Consider the following 17,915-nt stretch of genomic DNA (forward strand, 5'->3'; position numbering starts at 1 on the left):
GAAGAGAGAACTTGAACTGCTCCCAACACATAGAAATGACCAATACTCAAAGTGATGGATAGTCCAAATACTCTGAGTTGATCATTACACATTCTATATATGTAACAAAATATCACATGTATCCCATAAATATGTAAAAGTAAAAATACGATGTATCAATTCTAAAAATAAACATCAAAAAGAATCAGGAATAGCAACTCCAGTAACATTTAGAATACAGCTGAAGTCCTAGAGAAGACTCAAAGCTCTGCTCCTCATGGTGACCTACATATGCAGAGATAATGGAATTCTAGAAGTGAGTCTGCAGGTTTGAGCATCTCAGTACAGGGTCTGATACCTTCCAGGAAGATCACAAGAAGGACAATTTTCTAGGTCCCTCCTATTAATGCCTAAATGTTCCAAGATAAGTGGGCTAATGCCTGGTCAGCATGAAAAAAGACATGTGATTAAGAAACTGGTGATTTCACGAAGAGGGGATCCTAGAGCATTTGACTTCAGATCAGCCACTTCAGAGGAGGGGAAGCTGGGTCATAGGGTAGGACTATATCAGGTTTCTCAAGGAAGGAGGGTCTATTTTTTACGAAAGGCTGCTTCTTCCAGGGATATTGAAATAATTGAAGCATTGAATTCTCTTTACTATTTATCATGGCCAAATTTCAAATATGGCATGCTCATAATATTAGGAACCTCAGCCAATAAACTTAATTCCTCAAGCTTCTGGATAGTATTTAATAGATGCATGACCTGAAAAAATTATAATTCATATCTTTTCCCCAATACTCTTCTCACACAAGTAGCGAATCATGGAACAATATAATTTTACCCAAAAGACTGCCTAATCCAGGATTTTTTTGAAAGGTCGAAAAACTCCTACTGAGAGTATATGATCTAGATTTAGATGCCACAGGAGACACAGCATTAAATATCACTGTATCACATAAAGAAAAATGTTTATTCTCAGTAAAGAGTTTATTCTTCTTTTGGGAAATGTCTGTTCAAGTCTCAGTTATTAGTCTATTTCCAATACCTCTCCAATATTTGCTAATCTTTTTAGAAAACAGAAAGCAGACCTGAGGCTCAGAGACTGCACAGGCAACAATATCTAGCTGGATTTAAATAACATTATGTGTTTATATTACATTTATTTTTGTGGCTACTTCCTGTATGTGCTAAGTGCTACTGCTATACTATGGCTATGTAAAAAGTTTCACCTTAAATAATGTTAGGTTAAAATGATTACATTTTTGATGTGCAGTTCTAGAAAAAGAAACAAAAAAAATTTTAATGTACAGATTTCCTGGAAATAATAGTGTTAAGTAAACAATAGTCTAGTTGAACCAAAAATATGAAAAAAATTATAAAAGTAGTATGCAAATGATTAAAGTTTACGAAAAACTGATCTTATCACTACCACTTATTTTACAGATGAGGAAATTGTTTCCTAAAAGGTTACATGGCTTGCCTAAGGTCACATAGCCAATTAATAGCAAAGCCAAGATTTGAACCCATGTCCTATGATGCTCAGTCTTATCAATAATCATCTGTAGTGGATGCTGGGCGTGTTCCTCCAAGATCTCCCCTTCAGAACTGAGGCAATTATCCCCCCAACCCCAGAGAGTATTAGTGACCAACAGCTCTCAGCAGTATCTTCTGGAAATTGCTGTAAGGTTAAAAAAAAGTATCCAAGGTCATGTGACATTATGATATGGTAAAAAATATATATATATATTTCCATATATATGATATGGTAAAAAATATATATATATATTTTTCGAAATATATATATATTCATCCCCAGTTCCTGGCACAGAAAAATCCTTCTAATTTCCTGAATGATAGGAGTATCTTTTGTTATAATATTTGGTCTTAGTCCCTGGTCCCTGACACAAGAGCTTCTAAGACCCTTGGAATTTCCAGAGTGCTAAGCATGTCTTTTTGTATGCTAATGAGATGGCTGGTGACTGGAGGACCCTAGACAGATTCAGGATGGATTCTAGTTGCCAGAAAGACTAAGACATAGTTGGAGGGTTGGAACTTTCAGCCTCACCTCACAACCTTCAGGGAAAGGAGAGGGGCTGGAGATCAAAGTAACTGCCAAAGGCCAATGATTCAATCAATCAGGCCTATGTAATGGATCCTACATAAAAACCTCAAATGATGGGGTTCAGAGTGCTTCCAGGTTGTTGAACACATCGACCTGCTAGTAGGGTGGTGCACCCTAACTTCCTGGGACTAATGTTCCTGCTCTCAGGACCTTTCCAGACCTCCTCTATGTACCTCTCCATCTGGCTATTCATTTTTATCCTTTATCATAAACTGGTAAATGTAAATAAAGTGCTTTCCTGAGTTCTGGGAGCTGTTCTAGCAAATTATCAAACCTGAAGAGGGAGCTGTGGGAACTCCCTGGCTATGAAGCCAATTGGTAGGAATTTTCAGGTGATTGGCATACGAAGTAGAAGCAGTCTCATGGGATTAAGCCCTTAACTTGTGAGATCTGATGCTAACTCCAGGTAGTTAGTATCAGAATTGATGTTAAAGGTAGGATACCCAGGTGCCATCCAGGAAGTTGAAGAGTTGGTTGTTATTGTGGGAACCACCTCACACATTTGCTATCAGAAGTGCTATATTAATACAAACAGATCATAGTAGCCATGTCCCATATCTGGAAGCAGCCTTCATCCGATGACTGGCCAATGATGCAGGAGAGAAGGTGTACAGCCTCAACTCCTTTGCTGTAGGATGAGACAATTGCTGAAGGACCATCTAAGTTGCAGAGCTCAGTGTGGAATCATCTGGAGCCTCTGTTGTGACTACATTGCAGTTCAATCTCCCCTCTGCCCAATCCTACTTCCTTCATGATCCCACATGCGGATCCAGGCATTCCCCCAATAAACTTCCTGCATGCAAATCTTTGTCTCAGAATCTGCTTCCCAGGGAAGCTATAAAACATCATTTTTCTTCTCTATTTCCAATTAAAATATAAAGTTATCAAAATACCATGTCATTAAAGAGGACAAAGCAAAAGCAAGTAAATATTAATGTTTTCATTACCTGTGACCAGATTAGAATATTTAACTCAATGCCAAAGGCTGCTATAAAACTTACATCGTAAGAAATCAAATAGAGTATTATCATAGATAACGTATATGAATTTAGGGAGATTTTTGGTCAAAAATTAATCATAAGATTATAAATGAGAGCTTAAACTTGATAGTGTCAATTATAGATTTAGCTCTAATTTTTGAAGTAACAACTGCAAAGATAGAGATTCAAATATTTGAACACATATCCACATCAGACAGTAGTTCACATTGTCTAATATTATTTTAAAGAATATGCTATTTTGAAAGAACTTTTGATGTAATTTCAAAGATATAAAACTAGATTAGAATATAATAGGAATGTTTCCTCACCTAACGAATTCAACAGACACTTAATAAAGGCTATATTTCAGGGAATATAGACTTCAGTAAGATGTTATTGCTATTAGAATATTATCAGCATATTGAAGGGCTAAGACTCTCTCATTGTCTCTTTAAATACTGTTGCTGCCTCATTCTCTCCTCTCCTTCCAGAACTCCAATTAAATGTATGTCCAACCTTCTCACTTTGTGTATCTTACCTGCCCTTCAGCATGTTCAATTATTTTGACTTTCTCTGCTTCATTCTGTATAGTCTCTTATGACCTGATTTTCAGCTCTTTCTTTGACCAAGTCTAATCTGCAGTTAAACCTATTGAGCTGTTCATTTGGTTTTTATATTTTTTGTTCAAGAACTTCTTCTGATTAATAGTTCCTCTTCAAATCTACTGTATCACTTCTTGTAGATTATAGTTCACTGTCCAAAATTTCAAACTTGGCTTCTATCTCTTTTACCACAGCAACCAAAGTTATCTTATATTCTATGTGCAGTATTTTCAGTTTCTGGGGTACTGGTGGGTCTAATTCTATCATCTATTATTTCTTATGGTGTTTATCCATATTAACTTATCTCCCTCTGATGCCTGGTTTTTAAATTACTTGTAGAATTAATATAGGGCCTCATATGACATTTTCTTCCACCAGTGATGTTTTTAATTTGCAACTAGCAGGTACTTAGGACTTTTAGGCATATGAGACCACCTTTTCAAGTCTTCAGATTTTCTGAGTCAGCCAGAAGAGTTGGAGAATGACTCTATGTGAAGACTAGCTTGTGTATGGTTCACTTTTACTTCTAGAGAGCAGTCCTTTAGGTCTCAGCCCTAAAGTGGGGAGTGGATCGCTAGTGTCTCCATTCCTGGAGAGCTCTATATTGTTCTTGTTCTCCTAGATGAGGAAAGTCACTGAATATACAATTCAACCTTTCCAACCACACCTTCCAAAACAGTAAATGCTTCCAAAGCTGCTATTATTTGAATGTGTTCCCCAAAAACCATGTGTTAGAAACTTAATCCCCAATGCAATTGTATTAAGGGGTAGAACCTTTAGGAGATAATTAGGCAATGAGGTTTCTTCTCTCATGAATGAATTAATGCCATTATTGGGGGAATAGGTTTATTATCTTGGGAGTGGGTTTCTTAGAAAAGGAGGAATTTGACCCCCTCTTGCTCTCGCTCTCCGTCTCTTTGGCTTTCCATCATGTGATGCCTTCTATCATGTCATGATGCAGCACAAAGGTCCTGGTCAGATGCCAGCCCCTTGATCTTGGAATTCCCAGGCTCTAGAGCTATGAGTCAATAAATTTCTGTTCATTATAAATTGTCTAGTTTTTGGTAATCTGTTACTGCAGCATAAAATGGACTAAGACCAAGACAAAAGTACCAGAGTTTTGCTCTTTTCTCTGAATTTCTTACCTCTCTTGACTTCAATCCATTACAAGCTCATTGTATCATTAGAACATTGATTTTTAGAATAAAAAATTTATATTTTATCCACATTTTTAAATTATCTAAAGTTCAATAGTTGGTCTGAAATATCTAACCTACCATTATTCAAGAGCAGAGGTTCATGGAAGGTTAGAGATCAACTGAGATCCCCCTTCTTTAAAAAATACACTGGGAACATTGCTACCGCTTCATTTATAATAATGCTTTATATTATTTGTTCATATATTTACTCAAGCAATCACATGGCATAAGTTCTCAATCTAGTTGTGGACAAATCTTCTGAGATTCAAATGTTTTGTGTAAGTGCATATGTATGCTTATCTAGGGTTTTTAATTTTCTGGAGACTCTCAAGTGTATATCTGATTCTTCATCTCTGGGAGGGCAAGAACATTATATTTATTTTGAGGCTCTCAATGCCTAGTAAGGGTTTGTTGAATAGATGAAGGACAACTATTTTTATAACCAAGTAAATCATAGATGATTCAAGAGAGAGGTACAAATGCTTGGGTGCAACTTTGGAGAAGGGAGATATGCCATCTACTTACATTGTCAGAAAAGGTTTTCTTTGAAAAGTAACATTTTAGTTGATCCATCAAAGGTACTTATGACTTTCACAAGTATAAATCAAGTATGAAAGATGTTGAAGACCAAGTGGGGATATAGACATAGGAAGAATATTGTGTCCAGTACAGATACATGAGAGATATATAATTGGAAAAAAAATTGTGAGATTTATTTCACTGGAAGTTGCTGTATTATCCTGACCAAAGATCTTCATTTGCTAAGACAAAGCCCAAGTAGTGTTTACCTGGAAAAACTTAAACCTGATCAAGTGGCTTATTGCCCTGAATTGTTCACAAGTTTTTATATATATCTACCTGGAGAAAGTGTCTTTAGCTTTCAAAGGGAATCAGTGGGATTAAAAAAAAAAAACTAAAAGCTTATAACTCACCGCCTTGTAGTGTATGAATTGATAACCGCATAGGCAGACAGAAATGCATAGGCATAGCTAAACATGTTACAGCCGCTGAGTGTTTTGATCTTCCCCAAGAGACTTGGAGTAATGATGCTACTGTGTTCTCAGTTGGTCACCACAGAACAGAGAGGTCATAGAGCAAAGGGGGTTAAGAGTGACCACAGCATTCTGGATCTCTTTCTTCCTGACATCAAACATTAGCATTTGAAAGAATTTTGATAGGAAAGTGTCTGCTGATAAAATTCTGAAAAACTTTCCACCCACTACTTTCCACTCCCTGGCACAGAGAGGCATTTAATAAACATATGAACAATAACAAGAAAATAATAATATGCCAAAGAAACAGATTATATTACTAGGCAAATCTCCTAGCACCGATGTCAAGACAGAGAAGATACTGACCCATAGGATTCAAGTCAACCAGAAAGTCAGTGGCAGTACCCAAAATCAACTCTGGCTTTCCTAAAGCCCAGCCAAGAAACCTATATATGTTAATTTAAATAAATATGTACATCAGATTTCAAACTTTCAAATGTTATCATGCAGAGCTCTATTGGGTGGCACAGAAATGAGGCCCTCCAGTAAAAGAAATTTTAAAGCTACAAATGTGTTAACTCTTGGCACAAGCGAGTGAAGAGTAGTATGGCAGAGAAGCTCTATGAAAGCAACAAGATATAAGGAAAAGGAAATGATATGGTGTGAAATTCAGACATCATTAAGTATAAAAGTTAGATCATGGGGGGAAAGCCTTGCAGCAAAAATAAACCACTAAAGAAAAGTTTGGTATATTTCACTATTAAAAAGTAACATATATAATATCAAAAAATAAACAGCATAAACAAAGTCAAGCCCAAGTGAAATGCTAGAAGAAAATATACTTCTATTTATTCAAATTATGGTACAACGATGAACTAAAAAACTATATAACTATCACACAAGATTAAGCTGGCTATATGTGTTGGCATGAAAAATGTTCAAGTACATTGGTATGCAGGAAAAGCAAATTGAATAATCGTGTGTAAAAATGATAAAGATATAGGTATATAATGATAGAAACATCTCATTGCTATATGTACATAAACATCTAGAAGAATACTTAGCAAGTGCTTACGAAGTTGTCTTAGGAAGTAGAATCTAATGGGGAATTTTTTCTCCCTATAATTTATAACTATATATTAATTAAATTTTTTACAAATAGTGAACCGGTATTACCTTTACGGAAAAATATGTTTAGTGGAGAAAGGACAGGTAAAAACAAAAGGGATGCTGTAGACTGGTGAATGGAATGTATTAGAATCTGGAGTCAGACTGCCAGTGTTTAAACTGCAACTGCTACTTAAAGACTGCAAGAACTAAAGCAAATGCCTGGTGTTCTTTATCTGTATCTGTAAAAGGGGGAAAACAGCCATATATTCCTCACAGGATTGTTGTGAGGTTACGTAACAGAAGACAGGAAAAATACTTAGGCTATTTCCTGGTACGTAGTAAGTGCTCAACAAATGTGAGGGGTTCTTGACAAAAACACTTCTTGAATTTTAATGCCCATTTTTCTTCAAATATTATCATCTTAACCCCTTCTAAAGTACAAAAATTTAGTTGTCATTTGGGTCCATTTTTTTTTTCCTTTTGAACATATTAGGTTGGTGCAATTAAAGTCAAAGAGAAAGTGGGATTTGCTTATAGTGTCCTCTTAATCTAAATATGAAAAGTAAAAGGTATCTGCATTCTCCTCAGGACTGGTTGGCTTAATTCTGTCTTCAGAGGGCTGGGATATGGATGCTCTGGGTCAAAAGTGTAGGCCATTGAGCTAGCACTGGTTGGTGGGATCTGGAGATTAGAAATGTTAACATGCATTGTTTTGCGGAAGGGGAAGGATGAGGGGAGAATTCATTGCTGACCATTCATTAGAGAAGTTGCTTTTCCCCAGGTCCCCTAGGAAAAGCTTCATCAGATGCTGTGACTGTGAAATCTGACCCTGCCTTTAATGTGAAACCTGAAGCTAAAGCTATCCTTATCGCCATATGGCTTCCTGATCAGAATCAGAATGGCTCTGTTGAGCCTCTAGAAAGAACCCTTCTCTAAACCTTCACATCTATTGCTTATATTATTTTATCCCAATCAAGTAAGGACCAGAATTCATGTCAATGCAAGGCCTGCAGACTGGTTGTATGGTCATTAGCTGGTGGTATTCACCAACGAGAGGAATGACCCTAGGTTTCTGATAGAACTAACTTCAAATCCACTCACATCATAACAGTTATAACATGCTGAAACCAGTTTCCAAACCAAGAGAAAGTCAACAGTCACAAGGCAGCAGAGATATAACATGGCATTGGTCTAAAACCATTATTTGCCAAATGTGTTCCATGGATCCCTAATGTCCTATGAAATACTAGTGGGTTTTGCCAAAAAAATGTTTATCTTATTTCCTAGATGGTTTAGAAATGCCATATATTATGTCTCAAACTTATTAATATACCATGCACATTCATTTTATTAGTCAATCAACAAACATTTATTGAGCACCTACCATGTACCAGACAGTGCTTTAGGTAGTATGGAAAAAGAGTAAGCAAGACAGATAAGATTCCAACCATGATGGAAGAAGAAAAGGAACACAAAAACAAATATTAGAGAACACGCAGACAGGAAAATGAGAGAGGTGGGGCATACAGTGACCCGATAGCTCATTGGGCTGTCAGAGAAATCCTCTCTGAGTAAAAGGTATTTAAACTGAGAATTGAAAGACATGAGTATCTTTAAAGATTTTTTTTTAATGAAGATTCTTTAGTAAAGAAATATAGTAAATGTATTTATCCTGACATTTCAAATCCATCTGTTTCCACAACCCTTTTTGAGTGGAATACCCATTGGCATCCCAGGGAACACTACTGTTCTTTGGAACCCAGTTTGAGAAGTTCTGGTTTTATCTTGGGATTCTAGTGCTGTTGAATGCAGACGATTATCTGCATAATAGTCCCCTATCACAAATAAATGCTGCTGAAATAACCTGAAAGCCCACCCCCAGTGGGCTAATGGATACAAGCACTTTCTCCGCCCATAGCCAGAAAAGCTGTGGCAGCAGTCGGAGACTCAGGACTCTGAACTGCATGTTTCAGGTTCTCCAAGACTTGCGCCCAGAGGCATGGTTTGATCTGTTGCTTTTACAGGAAGGGCAGCCTGGGAGTTGAGAACATCCACCACAAAGAGGTAAGTTACTACGTGGCAGTTTGCCACAGCAATTAGCCCCTCATGCTCCACCACTAGCTTTCCACTCCATCTCCCGCCCTTACACCAGGCTTGCAATTCAAAGGCCTTCAGGCCAGGGGCAACAAACTATGGCCTGTGGGCCAAATCTAACCCACTGCCTGTTTTCCAAATAAAGTTCCACTGGAACACAGGCATACCCATTCATTTGCATATTGTCTACAGCTGCAGTGGCAGGGTTGCGTAGTTGCAACAGGGATCCCCTGTATGGCCTACAAAGCCTGAAAACTTGCCATCTGGCCCTTGCTGATCCCTGTTCTGGACACCTGTTCTGCACCCTTTTGGCCAGTCCTTCCAGCCTGTGGAGACAGCTACTGTCCTTGCTGACTGTGCTAGGTGAGGGTTTCCATCTTTCCCCAGCAGACACTCACACCTGGGGAAATCTATTGACAATCTTCTAAATGCCTCTCCTTTTCCTTAGAGAGTTAATGCACCTGCTGAGGGAACTTCTGCTGGTATGAGATTCCCTCTGCTCAAATTCCAGCTATGCCACTTGCTCACTCTATGATCATGGAAAATTCACTAACCTCTCCAATCTTCCATTTTAAAGCTTTAAAATGAGGATAACATTAACTGCCTCAGGATTGTTGCAAAGATTAAACGAGGGTGGGGTGCGGTGGCTCACGCCTGTAATCCCAAAACTTTGGGAGGCTGAGGAGGGCAGATCACTTGAGGTCAGGAGTTCGAGACCAGCTCTGGCCAACATGGTAAAACCCTGTATCTACTAAAAATACAAAAATTAGCTAGGCATGGTAGTGCGTGCCTATAATTCCAGCTACTCAGGAGTCTGAGGCAGAAGAATCGCTTGAACCTGGGAGGCAGAGATTGCAGTGAGCCAAGATCATGCCACTGCACTCCAACCCGGGTGAAAGAGCGAGACTCTGTCAAAAAAAAAAAAAAAAAAAAAACATTAAATGAGATGATGCATATGAAAAACTTTGCATAGCTCCTGACTTGCAGAAGTTGTTTCATAAATGTTAGTTATTATTTTAGCTATTATGAAAAGGACCAAGAAGGGGGAACTGAACACACAAGACATAAATGCTATGAGTAGTCCCTTGATGCAAAGTATCTCAAATCACTTTCAACTAACAAATATGTGTTAAGCAAGTTTTGGCATAACATCCAGTGCTTTCACTAGCTAATGGTATCTATGTGGCTAATAGATGTTTGTTTTGGAGCTACCACTTTTGAAAAACATTTGTTGTTATATATAAAGCTGAACATATGTGCACCCTAGCATCCCACAACTTCACCCCTAGATATATACTGAACAGACATGCATACATTTGTTCATAAAGACATGCACTAGAATGTGCAAAGCAGCACTATTTCATTATAGCCCCAAACTGGAAACTACCCCAAATATCACCAACTCCAGAGGGGATAAAGATATTCACACAATGGCATGCTATTGGGCAATCAGAACGAACCATCTACAACAATATACAGCAACATGGAGGAATCACACAAAGTTAAGCAACTTAAGTTATTTGCACAAATGTAAGCAACTTATTTGCTTAACTTTTGTGCGATTCCTCCATGTTACTGTATGTTACTCCATGGAAGTGGGAGTGAGGGGGCCCTTCTGGGATGCTGAGAGTGTACTGCTACTTCATCTGGGTGCTAATTACATAGATGCATTCAGTTTGTAAAAAGTTACCAAAAAACAGAAAGGAGAGAAAAAAGAAGGAAAGGAAGGAGGGAGGGAGAGAGGAAGGGAGACTTATTGAGCACATACTCTTTGCCATTCTGTTTTCTTTCATGCCCTCTATTATATTCATTATTTTATTCCTAGCTCTTGACCTTGACTGCTCCCTTGTCTCATATCACCCTTTTCTCTAACAAGAACCTGATTTGCAGATCTACAACTTTGAAGGAACCACTTGCTCAGTGAAAAAGCACAGAGCCCACAAACTCTCCACTTCCTTTATTTCAGGCCTAGAAAAAGGAGATGGGACTCACACCCAGGAGGATGCATTTCCATACACCCATTTCTGAAATATGAAGATGTGCCCAGTCTGTTTGATTCATAGCTGCCTATTCCACAATTGCAGATACAGTAATTGATAAGCCAGACCAAGTTCTCTTCCCCAACTCCCAGGGCTGAAACTGGGGCTGTGTTTGGTCCTCATGAGATCGGTTCCAGTTTCAGAAACTGAGTAAATTGTGGAGTAAATATTGCCAAGTGATGGATTTCTGCTGTGGGCGTGGGTCTCTGTTGGCCATTTGTCTCAGCATATCACCAGCAAAGCACCTCATTGCATTGCATTTCCAATTATACCTCAAAGCCCCACTGGCCCCCTGTCCTTCACCCTCTGCCCTGCAGAGGTGGGTGCTCAGGGAGACAGATCCAAAATCTGGGCTCAGAAGATGGAAATGCCAACTGCTCTCAATTTGAGAGTGGGATGAGACTTTTTGACTCAACTCTGGTTAATTCAGTCATGCTATCAGAGCTGCTTTGATGCAAGGACATCTGAATGCTGCCCCTAAAATCACAAATTAAAAACAACAACAACAACAAAAATCAAGTGTTGTAGAACAGTTCTCCTGCCCCAATCTCCGAGCCTCAGTTCATCCCAACCCTTCCTCCTAGGGTTAGAGAGAGGCTCAGGATGAGTTGAGATACAAGGATGAGGTAAGTGACAGGAGGGGCTGAAGGTTGGGACTAAGAGTTGGGAACAGGCATAGGAAGAAGTCCAGTGACAAAAGCCTGGTCAGGAATGGGGAATTAGGACAGATCACATTACATGATAAGAAAAAACAGGGCTGCAGTCATGTTGAATGTTCCAGAAGAGCTCTGCAATTATCATCTTGGTTGAATGTCTTGCAACTCTACCACTCACATGCAGGGATAGGCAGCCATTACCAAGGGCATGGTTGGACCTGAAGCTTACCACTCAAGATCCTCCAGCATTTGGTCAAACTTCCATCTCCATCTCATTTCTTCCCCCTCATGAACTGTCATTTTAAATCAAACTCCATGCCATGACAAATCCACACCCTCCAACACACCAACAGAGGGAAGATCACTAGGCACCCTCCTTATCCTGGTAAATGTACCTCTCCCTGTTGAAATCAGACCCATTTTCCAAGGCCTTGCCTGAATCTCTATTCAGGAGAGGTTTCTTCCCCCAACTTCCATAAAATTTTCTTTTGATGTTTACCTTTACCACGGCATTCATCGCATGCAAACTTGCTTTATGAATAATTTTCTTTCTTCCTCCTAGCTCCTACACTGCATTTTCATGAGGCCAGTGACTGTATTTCATTACAGTAAGTGCTCCTACTTATTGGGCATGTACCAATATGCTTACTTCTTCTCATAAATTTTCTCTAAACTAATAAAAAGTCTCTAAGTAGGTGTTATAATTCTCATTTTTACACATCTCTTCTAGCACATAGAAAGCTATGGCTAGTTGGATGGATGGATGGATGGATGGATGGATGGATGGATGGATGGATGGATGGATAAAATGAATGGGTAGATGAGTGAATACATGGATGAATAGATGGATATTGAAAACATCCTATTGACCCAAATCCAAAATATTACCTTCCTTCATCAGGGGTTCCTTACCCACACGACAAATTAGGATGTGGAAGATGATATCAGTTCTAAATAGGCCTTCCTGAATTGTAGAAAATTCATTTCCCCCCAGCCTTCAGATTTGGTCAGATGAAGGTAATACCCTCAAAATAAAGAATAAGTGAATATTCCGTAGGTTGCTTAAGCAACGCAAACCAGTGAAAAGGCTGTAGGGGAACAAAACTTGCCTCACATCTCTTATCTCAGGATTTACTAAGTTTCTGTCCTTAAGCCTTGAGCAGCTTATCCTTTCCTTAACCATCAGTATCCTCATCTATAAGACAGGAGAACAACCACATCTTCCTCACAGGTGGCAGAGAGACGAAAGTTAGGTAGTGGAGGTAAAAGCCTGGCACAAGTGGACCTTTAATAATTGTTCATTTTCTCCAATCTCTAATTCCAAGAAATGTAAGAAGCTGTGAAAGTAATAAGGTCTTGAAAAACAAAACACCAAATAAAGGCTTCTCCCCACCTAAAGCTCAGCATACGCCTACACACCGTCATCATCCCTTCCCTACCCAGGTTGATTGTCACGAAGCCATTCCTTAGGCAGACAGATGTAATTTCTTGCCAGTTTTGTTTCTTGTCCATTTGGCCCTTATCCTCATAGGGCTTCCTCTTTCTTTGTTTCTACTAATGCTTGAAATTAAGACAGTTTTCAGTTTGTTTCTATGCTTGAGTTGTGGTTGAAGCAGGCATCTCCAACAAACCCAGAAAGCCTCAAACTTCCTAGGGAACCTTGGAAAGTCTACACAGTGTTTGCTATCTAAAAGAAAATTCTACCCTTGATTGTCCAAATCCTTCTGTTTAACTCCAAGGAAAAAGCTCAGCTTCCGTTCCACCTGCCCCAATGGATACAATAGATGGATGTTCCCATGTCCTCTATGGAGAGTTCTACAAGGGAAAATTTCAAACACATATTTTGGAAGCAAAACTCCCAAGTGCTATGAATGAAACCTATCAGTTGTCATTTTTCTACCCTTCTTCTATTTGTAGCCCAGAAGCTAAAAATCACCTGTTATCTTGGAAATAATCCCTGGCGGATTAAGTTCAAGGGGGAAAAGCGGACTGGTAACCCCAGCTGAGGTTATCTAAGTTCCATGGCTTACTCGAGACAGGAAGCCCCACATCCTGCAGCCTCATTCATAATCCATAATAGATGTTCTTGGATCCCAAGTTGAGAAAAGAAGTTAACTATGCACATTTTGGCAAAGATGCAGACCAGGGTTTGATCTAGCAGCTATCACATAAAATAATAAAGTACAAATGGAAATGGTAAAAATGTGCCCATATCACAGCGCAGAATGTGCCAAAGCTGACCGAATAATTTTACATTTTTCATGTTTCAATAAAGGTACTTAACTGGCATTTTGTGGGACCCTGCTGGGTGAGAGCCTGTGGCATCAGAGCTGGCAAGGAGCCCACATCCTGCAACCCTGGCAGTTCCCCATCTTCTCCATTAGCTCGAACCACATGGAGAGACGAGAGCAGGACAAATGAGACACCTCTTTTTTTTCCCAAGTATATTGGAGTCCACCCAGGAAAAAAGCAAGGCAGGTTGATGAAAAGTGTAGGCAAGTGTTCCCAGCCTCTCCACTGCATACTCAACTAGGGAAATCATAAAACCACAGTCATTCAAACAGCCGTTTAGAGTTCACAAGCGCTTTTCAAATGTATTCTCTTAATCCTCACAGAAAGTGCTGAGGAACTTATTTTTATGGCCCTTCTTTTACAGATTACATAAATGGAGGCTCAGAGAGGTCGAGGAACTTTCATGAGAATGAACAGGCTAGTAAGTGCCAGGAAAGGGATTGGATCCAGTCCTTTCTCTGCCTCTCGCACCTGTGCTGTGGGCTGCCTGCCTCCCGCTTCACCCAGACCCACATCAGTCAGTCTGATTTTCTGCCTCACATCCACACTGTAAAGGCCAGGAAGTTGGAACATGTCTGGGTAGAAATCTGATTCTCAGACCTTCAGGACCGAGATAAAGAAGCTGTTTTTAAATTGTGGTAAGGAAAACCACTTACCCCTTCCTCATGTGTGCAGGAACAGGTTAACACAGAAAACTGATGTTTCTTAGTGGCCTGTTTTATGCCCCTAAAGAGTCAGAAATGGTGATATGCTCAAGTAGGTAGACTTCCACAAACATAGCATGGGGATATTCTGTTATGCTTGTGTTTGCCTTTTCTGTCCCTCTGATCTCTTTCTTCCTTCCCTTGGCAACGTTTTGGGGTACTCCTAAAAGACATGGGAACTGAGACCTAAGCTGACATTTGGTCCTAACCTATTCACTGGTTTTCCCAAAGATTTAAGAAGCAAGTCAAAGCCTTCCGTCTGTCACCTTGTGCACAAGGAGAGACAGACTGGTTTGAATTGGTAAGATCTTTGGGATCCCCAAGCGAGACAGGTTCAGTTAACCCTTTCTCGGAAACAATGTGGGCTTGCCTAGTTCAAGTCCATGGGGAGAAGAATGGGGACAGGACATCAAATCCATCATGAAAGATTATTCCACAGAATATATGTTCTAGGTTCTCTTTTTTAAAAAGTGTTTCAGAGTTCTGACTTCTACCGTAGAGACAGAAACAGGGCTCATGGAAGCACTCGGTGTGGGCCAGGCCAGGAACCCAGGTCAATTCTAAACCAAACTCTGATCAACTGAGGTGTATACAGGAAGCATGCTCCTGTTATCATAATGTTCTGCTTAATTGGGAACTAAGTAGAGTCTAGTGAACATAATTAAATCTTTCTTTGATAATTGAGAATCTTGCAGTGCCCCGGGGTGATCATGCTAAACATCAATTATCAATTCTCACTGGTGGGAATACAAGCAATTGAGTTCAACCTGAAGTGACTTTGAGGCCAACTACAGGACATTCATTTTTACTGAACCCCTATTACCAACTTATTATTTTCCCTCTTTCCTAGACAGCTAGTACAAGGAAAATTCTGTCCATGAGACATTTTCAGTTGTTAGAATCACAGTTAATCAAGATCTCCATATAACTATTCAGAAATTAGAAGGGCTCTCAGAATGTCAGCTTATTGTACCTGGTTATTAAATCAAATAAATCTAGCCAGATACAAATAAATCCTTGGATTTATTTTGCAAATTTGAGGTCCACTCCCACCTCCAACACCCCTGGCCAGATACATTTCACCTTGCACGAATCAGATAGAATGAGTCAAAGGGCGCCAAGTCAACTGAATATCGAAGTCCCAGTTCCCCTACTAAGTAACCATATGACATCAAGGAGCCTATTTCACTTCTGAGATTCCGTTTCCTTATCTGCACACCTGAAGGTTGGATTTATTGGTTCTTAAACTTTCAGGAATACAAATCTTATTAAGAATCAGAGAAAAATGGCCAGGTATGGTGGCTCACGCCTGTAATCCCAGAATTTTGGGAGGCCGAGGTGGAAGGATTACCTGAGGTCAGGAGTTCGAGACCAGTCTGGCTAACATGGCGAAACCCCATCTCTACTAAAAATACAAAACATTAGCCAGGCGTGGTGGTGGGAGCCTATAATCCCAGCTACTTGGGAGGCAGAGGCAGGAGAATTGCTTGAACCCGGGAGGCAAAGGTTGCAGTGAGTCGAGATCGCACCATTGCACTCCAGCCTGGGTGACAGAGTGAGACGCTGTCTCAAAAAAGACAAAACAAACAAAAAGAATCAGAGGAAAATTAGGAACATTTTTCCCAACAGGGAAAAAGGAAAATACGTACAAAATGTTTATATTCTAAACAGGGGCATGGGGTCATGGACCCCCGCAAGCCCATCATCTTGCGACCCTTTCCATGAACTTCGGGCTTAAACTCCTGGGGTAGAAGACCCCTTGGGTCTTTTTCAATGCTGGCATCCTCTGAATCCAGCTAATCACAAGCATAGAGAGTAGTGGTTCTCAGCCTTAAATCTACATGGAGACCCCCGGGGAGTTTTCAAACTCTAATGCTCAGATTGATCCCAAGACCAGTTAAATCCATATCTTTGGGGGTGGGTCCCAAGCATAAGTAGTTTTTGACCCTCTCCAGGTGATTCTAACATGCAGACAAGTTTGCAAACCACTGCTCTAGAACAAGAATTCTGAAAATTAGGAATGAATAGCATACCCCAGGGAGAAGGCAGTTTCCCAGGCTATTGCCCTACATGATTCAAACACCTGCTATTCAGATCCTGCCTGGGAAAATGCACTGATAGTCAGCATCTCAGGCCATTCTGATGTAACTACAATTTGGGAGCCCAGTAAGACAGCCATTTAGCAGGAGAAGCCCAGAAGGGTCCTCTCCTCATCCACCCTGTCCTCCCAGACAGCTCTGCATGCTCTCAGCAGGTCTCCAGCCTTGTTCAGGAAGAGCTTCAACAGGTCTCCTTCATTTGCCAAACAGGCTTTTTCTCCACCTTTCCCATTTCTAGCAAACTTGGATCTTTTACCCGGAGCCTCTGACCCCACCAGGATCAATAATTTAAGCAGAACAATCATCAACATCGTCGTGTTTAATATTTGAACTCCACAGCATCACTTAGGTCAGCTTCAAGGTGAGAGCCGACTCCTGTTCTGTTGCTGTTAGCAAACCGGGCCAGTGATTGCCAGAGGGGACTGTGTGCAGAGCTCCCAAGCAGGCCAGCCCAGGCAAAGACCCAGCCCGCCAGATTCTGCACCCACACTACCCTTTCCTACCTGAAGTGTGTGCAGTAGGACCTGTAGCCCACTAGCTTCTTGTTCGGCCATCCTTTCCTCGGGTCCTAGGGAACCGCTGCCTGCGGCCAGATCCAGGCTGGTGAGGTGGCGGCTGCCAGGCTGACCTCGCTGCCCGCCTCGCAGGAGACGGCTGCACGGAGGCCTCAGCTGCACATGCTGCTGAGTGTGAAGTCAGTGCGGTGCAACCCTAGACCTCGGCACAGGCGTGAATACCCCCTGACTCCCACTGTGGGGATTAGGTGAGCCCCGGCTGTGGGGAGGGCTGAGCATTTGGGTGCAGGGGTGGGGAGGGCACCAGCATGAGTCACTCACCCACCTCCAGGCCCATGCAGGAGCAGAGCGCAGGAGAAGCCACCCTGGATGGCTGACAGGCATTCCCAGCTGACCTGGTCAGACTCCCTCTAGAGGCTCGCTCAGCCCGCCCCGCTACCCCACCCCACCTCTTTATTTTGGTCTGTTGCCGGCTCCCGGGTAACAGGAGACCCAAGAGTGCTTGCACAACTGTGGCAGTTCAGGCCAC

At 40.7% G+C, this 17,915-nt stretch overlaps 1 protein-coding gene and 1 long non-coding RNA gene across 2 annotated transcripts in view; one reads left to right on the top strand and one right to left on the bottom strand.

Annotated features, from left to right (window-relative positions):
• LOC126959743 (uncharacterized) overlaps positions 1-14,065 on the top strand; it is a 33,379-nt gene extending 19,314 nt beyond the window's left edge. The window contains exons 4-6 of the long non-coding RNA XR_007727646.1: positions 9,012-9,051; positions 11,048-11,170; positions 13,694-14,065. This is a non-coding gene — a long non-coding RNA (uncharacterized LOC126959743). The remainder of the gene's footprint in view (positions 1-9,011; positions 9,052-11,047; positions 11,171-13,693) is intronic.
• AGBL1 (AGBL carboxypeptidase 1) overlaps positions 1-17,714 on the bottom strand; it is an 850,662-nt gene extending 832,948 nt beyond the window's left edge. Inside the window, exon 1 of the mRNA XM_050799227.1 lies at positions 17,375-17,714. Within this exon, the coding sequence (XP_050655184.1) occupies positions 17,375-17,425 (51 nt within the window). The 5' untranslated portion in view covers positions 17,426-17,714. The remainder of the gene's footprint in view (positions 1-17,374) is intronic.
• Positions 17,715-17,915: the final 201 nt, after the last annotated feature.

Source organism: Macaca thibetana, chromosome 7 (genome assembly GCF_024542745.1).
Source record: "Macaca thibetana thibetana isolate TM-01 chromosome 7, ASM2454274v1, whole genome shotgun sequence".
Classification (NCBI taxonomy): Eukaryota; Metazoa; Chordata; class Mammalia; order Primates; family Cercopithecidae; genus Macaca; species Macaca thibetana.